The sequence below is a fragment of the Leptidea sinapis genome, chromosome 30, assembly GCF_905404315.1.
Source record: "Leptidea sinapis chromosome 30, ilLepSina1.1, whole genome shotgun sequence".
Lineage (NCBI taxonomy): Eukaryota > Metazoa > Arthropoda > Insecta > Lepidoptera > Pieridae > Leptidea > Leptidea sinapis.
The window spans coordinates 9,357,942-9,370,755 of NC_066294.1; the positions used below are offsets into that span (position 1 = coordinate 9,357,942).

At 35.8% G+C, this 12,814-nt stretch overlaps 1 protein-coding gene and 1 long non-coding RNA gene across 2 annotated transcripts; both read left to right on the plus strand.

The window, feature by feature from the left end:
* The first annotated feature begins 1,244 nt into the window (after window positions 1-1,244).
* Window positions 1,245-4,350, plus strand: LOC126973715 (uncharacterized). The gene is made up of 2 exons (XM_050821044.1): window positions 1,245-3,364; window positions 3,465-4,350. The coding sequence occupies exon 1, from the start codon at window positions 2,025-2,027 to the stop codon at window positions 2,973-2,975; it is 951 nt and encodes a 316-aa protein (XP_050677001.1). The 5' UTR covers window positions 1,245-2,024; the 3' UTR covers window positions 2,976-3,364; window positions 3,465-4,350.
* Window positions 4,351-7,279: 2,929 nt separating this feature from the next.
* On the plus strand, window positions 7,280-8,403 carry LOC126973739 (uncharacterized). The gene is made up of 3 exons (XR_007731418.1): window positions 7,280-7,400; window positions 8,001-8,100; window positions 8,301-8,403. It is a non-coding gene; the product is annotated as an uncharacterized LOC126973739 (long non-coding RNA).
* The last annotated feature ends 4,411 nt before the right edge of the window (window positions 8,404-12,814 follow it).

Here is a 12,814-nt window from a genome sequence, read left to right on the forward strand (position 1 = left end):
TGAAACTGTTTCATTTCACTTGGGCCTACTCACGTTCTAAGCGTTATTATGCTAAGGAAGTAACATTATAATTAATGTGTGCGTGAGAGTCACGTACTTACATTCGCCAACACGCACACAGACAGCCAAATAATGTTGCAAGTGAATAGACATTTCCCTAAATCATCAATAAAGAAGAAATAAAATATAAATTAAGAATTTAATAAAAACGGCACGTATTTAATTATTGAAATCATGGTTGAAGATCTGCAAAATACAGATAAAATTGACATACTATGCTTCACGGAAACATTCATTCCAAAAGGGCATGAAAGTAATATAAAACTAAATGGGTATCTGTTAGCATCAAATTACAGTAGAATAAAAAGAAGGGGTGGTGTTTGTATATTAACATCACAAGGGATAGGATCAAAAAATTTAGAATACCTACATACTTTGTGTGAACCGAAAGCATTTGAATGTTGTGGGATAGACATAGTGGACAAAAATTTGTTTATCATTTGTATCTACTGGACACCTGATTCTGATGTAAGTATATTTTTTGAAAAACTAAGAACCGTGCTTCAGAAATACTGTAAAAAGAATAAAAAAATTATTATATCAGGAGATTTTAATATTAATACACTGAATTGTAATAAAATCTCTCAACAGTTAAAGCAAATCGTGCAAAACTTTAACTTTAGATTACACATTAATCTACCAACGAGAAATAGCACATGCATTGATCATATAATAAGTAATATTGATGGCGCTATAGGTTCTTTACATGATTACGATATTTCTGACCATAACACAGCACAAATTCTAAGTTTCGAAAGTGTTAACATTAAAAATAAAATATCTATGTTTATGTACAAACGTAATTATAGTAATTATAATATTGAGTTATTCAAAAATTACCTAAAAAGCTTGTCGTTCAATGAAGTCTATGAAGAAAAAAATTTCAATAACGCTTTTAGCAAATTTCATTCCTTAGTAACTCTATTATATAGACTTTGTTTTCCGAGAATAAAAATTAAAAATATGGAATCCAATGGAAAGCCCAAATGGATAACTAAAGGTATTCGAATAAGCTGTAAAATAAAAAGAGTATTAAGATATAGAAAATGTAGAAAAAAAGACGTTAGCAATAAGAATAATTATTTGAAATATGCAAGAACACTTAAATGTTGTATTGCCACATCAAAAAAATTGAGTATATACCCATTATGTAGCAAACAGTAAAAACATATGCTATGCGACGTGGAGAATTATTAAAAATGAAACAAAAAGTAACAATAGTGACACTTGTATAGAATCAGTTATAGTAAATAATAATGAGATTAATAACACTAAAGATATAGCAAACAGTTTTAATGATTATTGGATAAATTTGACTAACAGCAGTGATAAATTTCTGACAAAGCGAAAGTTGAAACCTTGTATAAATCAAAATAAAACTGGAAGTAGTATTTTTCTCAATCCAGTAACGGAAAACGAAACATTAAAAATAATACAATTGTTGAGGAATACTAAAGCAGTAGGCTATGATGAAATTCTCACAAAAATTATTAAAATATGCAAAGATGAACTAGTACCAGTTATAACATACCTAATCAATTTGTCGTTTGAAACTGGTGAATTCCCAGACGCACTAAAATTATCGGTGGTCAAGCCACTACATAAAAAGACGATAAAAAACAACTTAATAACTACCGCTCAATTGCACTCGTATCTATTTTTACAAAAGTCTTTGAGAAAGCAATGTATGGCCGTTTAACAATTTTTTTTACAAAAAATAATATAATAAACAAGCAACAGTTTGGCTTTCAAAAAAACAAGTCGACAACATTAGCTGCATTTAAACTGGTTAACAAAATAGCAGAAAATATAGATTCAAAAAAACCAACGTGTGTAATATTTTTTGATATGAGCAAGGCTTTTGACTTCGTATCACACACCATCTTGTTGGATAAGTTGGAGCAAAATGGCGTTAGAGGACCAGCTCTTAACTGGATGGAGTCCTACTTAAAAGACCGTAAGCAATGTGTGGAGATCAATTCTATCGACGAAAAGGCTACCATAATTGCCCAATTGGACCATTATTATTTTTAATTTATATTAATGACCTGCCTAGTGTGACAAAAAATGACTGTTATTTATTTGCCGATGATATATCAATAATTATGACATGTAATAATAAAAATGAGATTGATATTTATGAAAGTGAAATTAATAATGAAATTAATACAGTGGTAAATTGGCTGGAGGATAATAATCTTCAAGTTAATATTAAAAAAACCTCATTTATGCAATTTAGTTTAAGTAACCGCTCTAATAACTATAGCCTTAAGATAAATTATACAAATACCCAAATAGAAGAAGCTTTGCATGTTAATTTTTTAGGAGTACTTCTAGATAAAAATCTAAAATGGAAAGAGCATGTAGACATGGTATGCCAAAAAATTGATAGATATGTTTATGTGTTATATAGATTGCGTAAAACGGCTTTACAAAGTACAGTCCTGGCAGCTTATCATGGTTACGTCGCATCAGTACTTCGATATGGACTAATCTTGTGGGGAAACTCTAGCGAGGCTAATAGGGCTTTCATAGCCCAAAAGACATGCTTAAGAGCTATGACAGGAGCTTTTTACTTAGATTCGTGTGAACCACTGTTTAAAGAATTACGTATTCTTCCATTTCCCTGTATGTATATATACGAAATATGTATCTTTGTCAAACAACATGACCATTTATTTACAAAAGCAAGAGATATTTATCCGAGAAATACAAGAAACGGTGACAGACTGGTGATTGCACACAAATTTCATAATGCATCCTACGGAAAATGTAGCTATGTCATGTGTATAAAAATATTTAATAAACTCCCTCCAAGCTTACGCGTATTACCCGTCCAACGATTTAAAAAGGATCTTTTTACATGGCTTATAGATAAATGTTTTTATTCCATAAATGAAATGTTGACACATTAGGTTAAATTAAATTGACTTTAAAATATATATTAATTCTAGCCTTTAAATAATGACATTTAAAAATAATAATTATAATTTAAATTAACCTAAGTGCTTAAAATATAGAGTTTGTTAATCAATTATGATAATAACTAGAATTTTGTTAATAGTAATTTTGCATGCCAGAAATTGCCGATAACATTGATACATTAAAACTACTTACACCCATTGTTACATGTTTTCTAGCAAAATAAAGAATTTATTTATTTATTATTTATTTATTTTATTTAATTATTGTTGCTACAGTTTTTGAAGTGCAAGTAAAGAAGTTCTTTAGAATCGTTGTTTTTTTAAACTCGGTGAAACGAAAAAGCGAGACGATAGAGGCGCCTTTCCCAGCTATATCCGAGGTTTTCTAGGGTGCAGAGAACGAATTTGGGATAATTTTTGAAATCCAAGTTGGCCGCCGTGCAAAATTATGATTTCAACAATATGGGTATCGTATCCGAGGTTCTCGAGGGTGCAGAGAACGAATTTGGGATCATTTTTGAAATCCAAGATGGCCGCCTGCTTCTGGATGGAAACTGCTTCATTTCGTTTGGGCCTACTCACGTTCTAAGCGTTATTATTCTATGAGTATAGATAAGTGGACGACGGCGACTTCGCGTAATTTTGTTTACGTGCCAATATTACATTTGAATTGATTTTTTTTCACAATAATGTGGATTTTAACTTTATAGGGAAATCTTCTTCATTTTTATAATGATCTTCCTACATATTATCTTCCATTAAAATCTTAAAATCCCATCAATTCACTCCTTTGTTTATGAACCAGTTGGAATGCAACAATAAATCCTTAATCTCACGGGAGATCTGGCCACATATCAGTGAAAACCGTATTCGAATCGATTCACGTGTTTTTAAGATTAGTGTGCAAACGCACAGATAAACCGAAAAACAGATAAAAAATATGGCCTCAGGTATCGTTAGTAAAGCGTGTAAAAATATTATATAAACATGACACGGAAATTTACGATTTTACTAAATGTTTTCTTATAGATTTGGTCACTATAGATCTAAGACTACAATATAATAGCGTATAGATAAACAGAGCGTGCGAAAGAGAAAACGATATCGCTATAGGCTCGTCTATACGTTATTCTATGTCTATGGTAGAGATAGCCGGATGTGATCACACGATAATCCTTCAAATGTGCACCGATGAATAAATGTCGTAAAGCTATTTAATTTATTTTATACTGAGTATTCAATTTTTACACTATTTCTCGTAAGCTTGTATAAATTGTCACATTTTTATGTATCAATCCAAATAAATTATTTTGTCGATGATATAGTATATAGTTCCTACATAATATTATAAAATTGAAAGTTTGAACTATCGTGTTTTATTATTATGTAGTTATTCTGTTTTATTTATTTCCATACCTGAATTTTTATTAAGATTTTTCTTTCAAATTTCTAAAGATATTAGGCCTTCATTCACATAATTGAAAGAAAGTTACTAATTATATAATGTTTTTGATTTTTTATCTGCATACAGTGTTAGTATTTCTTGGATTAATTTCACCAATGGTGACCCCATATTATACCAATTCTATGAGAATAACTATGCCGGTATACAAGTATTCATTGATAGATTGACAGATGACGGCTATAATCTTGTAAAAAACGGATATAGCCGACATCCACTACGTTTTAAGCAACTGTTCGTTTTCAAACTTAGCCGGATTATACTTCGTCGCCAATCGCCATATTCTAATTGCTACTATTTCAAACTTATGTCAAATGACTGCACGTTTCATACAAACTAAATTTCAATTGTTACTTAGGCAGTGTCGCCTCTTATAACGTAGTATTTACATCCTCATAGTGATAAGAGAGTGGGTTGGGCTGAGCTGCCAACCGCTTTATGTTTGTTATATTTTAATTAGTGTTTAGGCTTGTCCAAAACATAAAAAAAATCTTGCACTTGCAGACTGATGATGACCACAGTTGAACACTAACATTCTCTGGTATAACTTTATACCAAGTTTATTTGTAAGGCCGCATAAGTCTAGGTCAGTTTAATTAGTTCCCAACATACTCGTTGGTAAATCATCATCATCAGCTGGAAGAAGTTCACTGCCGGAATTGGCCTCCCCCAAAAATATCCACGACCAGCGGTAATGCGCTGCCCTCGTCTAACGTATTCCGGCGATCTTGACTCGTTCGTCGTCGTGGTTGCTATTCGAGGACTTTTCTGCCCCACCGGCCATCTGTCCGTCGAAATATGTGCCCCGCCTACTGTTTATTTATTTTTATTTTATTTAGTTTATTTATTTTAGTAGTTACTTAAGTTTTGCAATCATTTGGGCTATGTCGGTGACTGGTTCTAATGCGGATCTCCTCATTTCTAATTCGATCTCGCAGGGAATCTCCGAGCATAGCCCTCTCCATTGCCCTCTGAGCGGCAATGCGCTTCCTTATAAGTTATCGTTGCTAAATGATGGGGCAGATTGTCTTCCTAGGAGCCCGACAATTTTTTTTAAACGAAAGTATATTTCATTGCTCTTATTCTTATTATTAATGTGGTTACTCCATGTCATCATACTCTCAAGTATTTCACACATGTGGGTGATGGGAGTGTGTCGAGGTCCACCTCTACCAGGAGACAAGTTTTCCGACAACGTGAAGTGATGTGGTGCGACTTTGGAGCACTTTCTTTTGTTAGCCATTAATTCAACCAAGTATTGTTGATATAAAGTTGGTGTTGAAGCAATCTGCTCGCGTCTTCAGGACGTTTTTCAAGATGAACAACATAATATATATAAATCCAGTGTCCTTGTATTTGTTTCCAGTGAACTCCTAAACGAATGAACGGATTTTAATCGAGATTCATGGAGTGCAGTTTAGTCCAACTTGAGAGATGGGATAGTTTTTATTTCGATTAACAGCCGTTTTCAATAACGTATCTCTAGTTACGGATACATTGCTGTCACCGTTTAATGACAAGATCTTATCTATCAATAGTTATGTCCAATAAAGTTATAGTCCAATGCTGTGTGTCGATAGGTTATTGAAATGTTAGTCCTAAGCGTAAAATAGATTTGTCTACCTATAGTAAAGTTACGTAGTAAGTTAAACTAAGGATAGATAGGATATTGAAAATTGCCGTTAGTATGAATGAACATAGTTTCTATGAGAGAATCTATTGACGAACTGTTTGACAGTTCTCCTGTGAAAGAATTTCATTAAAACAACAGGGAGCATATTTTACGAAATAATTCTTGATGTTATGAAATATTATTGACAAATTCATTCAGTATTTTATTTATATATTTTCACTAGCTGACCCACCAGACGTTGTTCTATCAATAAACGGTTCGAGAGATATGGTAAATGCGTGAGTGAATGCGTGGGTGGGATCGTGACACGACAAACTATATATGTAAACGTTCCTTGAGCTTCAACGAATCTATTACAAAAGATTTCATTGAGATCGGTGGAATAGTTTAGGAGTTATTAGGGAACATACAAACACAAAGTTATAGGACATGAAGGGAAAGTACCGATAGGCTATTTTACTGAAAGAAGACTTTATGCTATTTTTAAAAGTTAGTAATTCTGCATTCAAAGATTTTCAAAAAAATATGTGTTATATGTTACTTAAGGCGCTATTGTCCTAAAAAGTAACATTTTTAAAAATCTACTTAAAATACTTCTACAAATACTACGGTTCCAATTTTTTGACATGTTTATCTTCATTTCTTTATCTAAATAATCTGTTTCGAAAACACGATTACGAAAAAAAAATCTCGATAGATTTATTTTTTGAAAATAGTCTTTTTTATTTGAATTGTTTATATTATCATAAAACTATGATAGCTATAAACACAAAACTTATTTTATTCGATAGTTTATTAGTATTTATAAGTTTTCACTGTGGGATTTATCAATACGCTTTATGAATTATTTTATATTAATTTTTTTCGTAATAAACCCAACGCGACGCCTTGGTTGCATGCTCGCTCAAGCCAGCAGTACGCCCGTGACCACTGTCAAGGAAGGTACTGTGTTCGTGTCTCTCGGGCTCACATTACGTAAGATTTTAGCAAACAAGTACAAAGCGGGAATCATAGTAAAAAAATAATGATGTTGCGACAGCGTATTTGTTGAAATATATAGGTAAATGTAAGTCGGAAAGTACTAAAATAAAATTTACGTAATATTATTTTGCCACGCGGGATTTTTGTATATAATAATTATGTACTTTAGGGAAGTTAGATAAATCCAAGATGACCGCCGCACAAAATTATGATTTCAGCAATATGGATATCGTGTCCGAGGTTCTCGAGGGTGCAGATAACGATTTTGTGATCATTTTTGAAATCCAAGATGGCCGCCGCACAAAATTATGATTTCAGCAATATGGATATCGTGTCCGAGGTTCTCGAGGGTGCAGATAACGATTGTGTGATCATATTTGAAATCCAAGATGGCCGCCGCACAAAATTATGATTTCAGCAATATGGATATTGTATCCGAGGTTCTCGAGGGTGCAGAGAACGATTGTGTGATCATATTTGAAATCCAAGATGGCCGCCGCACAAAATTATGATTTCAGCAATATGGATATCATGTCCGGGGTTCTCGAGGGTGCAGAGATCGATTTTGTGATCATTTTTGAAATCCAAGATGGCCGCCGCACAAAATTATGATTTCAGCAATATGGATCTCGTGTCCGAGGTTCTCGAGGGTGCAGAGAACGATTTTGGGATCATTTTTGAAATCCAAGATGGCCGCCGCACAAAATTATGATTTCAGCAATATGGATATCGTGTCCGAGGTTCTCGAGGGTGCAGAGAACGATTGTGTGATCATATTTGTATTCCAAGATGGCCGCCGCACAAAATTATGATTTCAGCAATATGGATATCGTGTCCGAGGTTCTCGAGGGTGCAGAGAACGATTGTGTGATCATATTTGTATTCCAAGATGGCCGCCGCACAAAATTATGGTTTCAGCAATATGGATATCGTGTCCGAGGTTCTCGAGGGTGCAGATAACGATTTTGTGATCATTTTTGAAATCCAAGATGGCCGCCGCACAAAATTATGATTTCAGCAATATGGATATCGTGTCCGAGGTTCTCGAGGGTGCAGAGAACGATTGTGTGATCATATTTGTATTCCAAGATGGCCGCTGCACAAAATTATGATTTCAGCAATATGGATATCGTGTCCGAGGTTCTCGAGGGTGCAGAGAACGATTGTGTGATCATATTTGTATTCCAAGATGGCCGCCGCACAAAATTATGATTTCAGCAATATGGATATCGTGTCCGAGGTTCTCGAGGGTGCAGATAACGATTTTGTGATCATTTTTGAAATCCAAGATGGCCGCCGCACAAAATTATGATTTCAGCAATATGGATATCGTGTCCGAGGTTCTCGAGGGTGCAGAGAACGATTGTGTGATCATATTTGTATTCCAAGATGGCCGCCGCACAAAATTATGATTTCAGCAATATGGATATCGTGTCCGAGGTTCTCGAGAGTGCAGATAACGATTTTGTGATCATTTTTGAAATCCAAGATGGCCGCCGCACAAAATTATGATTTCAACAATATGGATATCGTGTCCGAGGTTCTCGAGGGTGCAGAGAACGATTGTGTGATCATATTTGTAATCCAAGATGGCCGCAGCCCAAAATTATGATTTCAGCAATATGGATATCGTGTCCGAGATTCTCGAGGGTGCAGAGAACGATTTTGTGATCATTTATGAAATCCAAGATGGCCGCCGCACAAAATTATTATTTCAGTAATATGGATATCATGTCCGAGGTTCTCGAGGGTGCAGAGAACGATTCTGTGATCATTTTTGAATTCAAAGATGGCCGCCGATCGTCGGATACGATATCCATAATGTTGAAATCATAATTTTGCGCGTAATATAACATTTCTCTCATACGTCGATAAAAAAGATTTACTTCAAAAATGCATAAAAAATATTATCACAGTAATTCCGTACTCTAGCACAACTGTAAGTTTTAAATATTACGCGGTTCATTCTGGGTCGGCGGTCGTTGACACGCATCGCTCGGTTCGTTCTCAGCCATGCCCGACGCCCGTGTCCATGCGTACCTATCGAATCTAACGTTCGCGCAATTTTTACCTAAAGTGTTGGGAAAACCTCGCCTTAAGAAGAGTTATTAGTTTTTGGCCATTCTTTCGATTGGCATCATAAAAGTAGGGGTGTTTTTTTTACATTTAAGTCGTTTCGATTCCCAGACGAGGCAAGTAATTTTTAGAAAATCTTTGAATGCAGAATTTTTAACTTTCAAAAATAACATAAAGTCTTCTTTCAGAAAAATAGCCTATGATCGATATTTTAGGTACTTTCCCTTCATGTCCCATAACTTTGGGACAACCTGTATATAAGAGATTTCCACGCATATAGTCACTGATCACGATATCTCTGGAACCATTAGAGCAACGTCGAACAACAACGTCTGTCGGGTCAGCTAGTTATATTATAAAATTGTGTATTGATTAGTTGATTAGTAGTAGAGAATAAATCGCAACGACAGTAATGGACAAATTTATAGGGACGCAAAATAAAGAGTGTATAAAACAAAATGTTATAGGTGTTCCCTCTGATGGTATGAGTGTTCTTACACGAGCTGCAGTTGAAATTAATATGTAAGTATCCATCCATACCTACTCTGTCTAGAATCTAGAGTCAGTTGTCCATAAAAATGAGTCATTTTGATAAATTTTTTAATGCGGATCCACCCAATTTATTCCATTGCATCGGAAGAGAAAAATCTGAGCAGTGGAAAGTAAGTAGTCACAAATAAAATGTTTTCTGATACAAAAGTCAGTCTGCAAAGTACCTGAATCGCAGTCCATACACATGCATTGTCATCATGTTTGTCGGAGAGGTCATGTCGCCCTTTATATGTGTGCAAAGCTTCATTTCAAATCCGCTAACGGTTCTCATGTTTCAAGTGAACATTCATACACACATACATGCTATTCTGTATAAGTAAATATTTAGTTTTTTAGGTACATTCTGGTAAATACGGACGGATAATGGTGCAAACTTGGCGGAGTTCACAGATTGTCTAACGGCCGTTCCCAATATACTTTTTACAGATAGAGATAAATTACTACCTTCTACTGTCAATAATTTGAAGCTGTCCCAATATACACGATAAGTCATTCTTATCGCTTTATATTGGGACGCATGAATTGCAATTTCCATACAAACGTCTTTCGCTGGTAAGCTATACGTCGTCCCATTGACAGACAGCGTGTACGGATAAGGGGAGTTACCGTCGATAAGTTTATTGGGACAGAAAAGTCAACGATAGTTACGATTTTTATCTGAAGTTAGACACAAGAATATTGGGAACGGCCGTTAGTCTGAGTGCAATAATAAATTTGATAATAAGTAAAAACACTGTGTATATCCGCGGTGACTTCAAAAGGCAAGAGAATTTAAATACTACCTTCATTCAATAGGCACTCGAATGAACCGTTTATTTATGAACTAACGGCTCCCAATATACTATCTACAGATAGTCAACAATAAGGATATCGTATTCGAGTTTCTCGGGGGCACAGAGAACGAATTTGGGATCATTTTTTAAATTCAAGATGGCCGCCGTGCAAAATTATGATTTCAACAATATGGATATCGTATCCGAGGTTCTCGAGGGTGCGGAGAAGGAATTTGGGATCATTTTTGAAATCCAAGATGGCCGCCGTGCAAAACTATGATTTCAACAATATAGATATCGTATCCGAGGTTCTCGAGGGTGCAGATAACGAATTTGAGATCATTTTTGAAATCCTAGATGGCCGCCGTGCAGAATTATGATTTCAACAATATGGATATCGTGTCCGAGGTTCTCGAGGGTGCAGAGAACGATTTTGGGATCATTTTTGAAATCCAAGATGGCTGCGGTGAAAATTGTTTCCCACATGGAACTAAAATCGTAAAAATCATAATTTTTTTATGACAGTAAGGGACGTGACGAGTTGGACGTTCAGCTGATAGTAATTGATACGTCCTGCCCATTTTAATGCAGTGCCGATCAGGATTCTTGAAAATCCTTAAAATTCTGAGTGGCACTACAATTGCGCTCTTAAATTGAGACTTACAATGTTATGTCTAATTTTCCCAGTAATTTCACTAGCTACGGCGCCCTTCAGACAGAAAGACAATATTGCTTACATGTTACTGCTTCATGGCAGAAAAGGGCGCCGTTGTGGTACTCATTATCTAGCGGGTATCTTGTGCAATAAACTGGTAAATGCCCTAAGTCACCTCAAACACCCTAAGGCCTGGGACTTCCCTATTTTCTTTATTTCCCAACAATTTTTTATCCTTTAAATAATCATATATGGCCACAAATACTTGTAAAGTATCAATTTAACACTATTTCACAACGCAAGACGGCATTTTTAAAATATTTTATTGAGACGCAAACTGATCTGTCACAGACGATGACAATTCGCATAATGGCCGCCTATCGGCCTGTAGTTAGTGTAGGTGTGTGCGTGGGGCTATGTATTTACACGTTAACCGGCTTGTTTTGGTGCCACACTGTTATATAAGGTGACACGGAGTCTTGGTCACACGGGTGGTGAACCTTGTCTAATTTAACCCCTTAGAAGGCTCAAGTTTGCGCGTTTACCACAAAAAAAAAACCCATTTCATGTAACCCCTTCCCAGCCTCGCCTAGTATCGGAATACTGGGTCTCGAAATCTCAAGCGATTGCCAATTCCGCGGTCATCTGGAGGGAAAAGCCAAATTGGTTACGAAAGAGCTGGGCTGGATATAGAGCACGGCTACACTTCATGCCGGCCCACATTCTTGTGCTCTACAAAGCGCAGGTGCGGCCACGTATGGAGTATTGCTGTCATCTCTGGTCTGGCGCACCCCAGTATCAGCTCGATCCATTTGACCGCGTGCAATGCAGATCAGTTCGAATGCTCGGGGACCCAGTGTTCTGTGAACGGCTGGATCACCTGGCGATGCGTAGAGATGTCGCTTCATTGTGTGTCTTCTACCGCATTTATCACGGGGAGCGTTCCAAAGAGCTGCTGATTCCTGTCGCCAAATTCCACCTTCGCATGACACGCTACAAATTAGTAGGTATATCATCCTCCCCATCTGGATGTGTGGCGGTCCTCCACACTGCGGTTTTCAAGGAGCTTTCCTCTATGTACTGAAAAGCTGTGAAATGAGCTTCCTTGTGCGGTGTTTCTAGGACGAAACGACATGGATACCATCAAAAAAGCGTCCACATTCCTAAAACGGCTGTCAACGCTCCTGTGATTCCTCTGGTGTTGCATGACAATGTGGACGGTGGTGATCACTTAACACCAGGTGACCCAAACGCTCGTTTGTCCTAGTTTTCCATAAAATAAAAAAGCTTTTCACGCGCACTAAAGTTATAAATCTGGCCTGTTTTCATCGATTATCTAGCACCAAAACGCTCTATATACACGTATAGATTAATCTATACTTATAAATTAAATTATTTAAGAAATAAATATCTTTTATCTTATAAACAAAATCTTTTAATATTTTATATATTACACATTTTATCCTAATACCCAGTGAATATGAAAATCTAAGGATCTTACACGATATGTTTTTCAATAATAAACATTTTTTAAAACATGTGAAAAGTCGACACAGCTCTATTGTGGCTGAAATGCAGAGCTTTGCAATAGAAGTATTGTAGACAGAAACAATCAAGGTGTCTAAGTACGTATAAGTATGTAAATTTCAGAGAAACCACCCCGTATTCAAAGCCTGTAGAGTGGAGACCGCAGTTTTG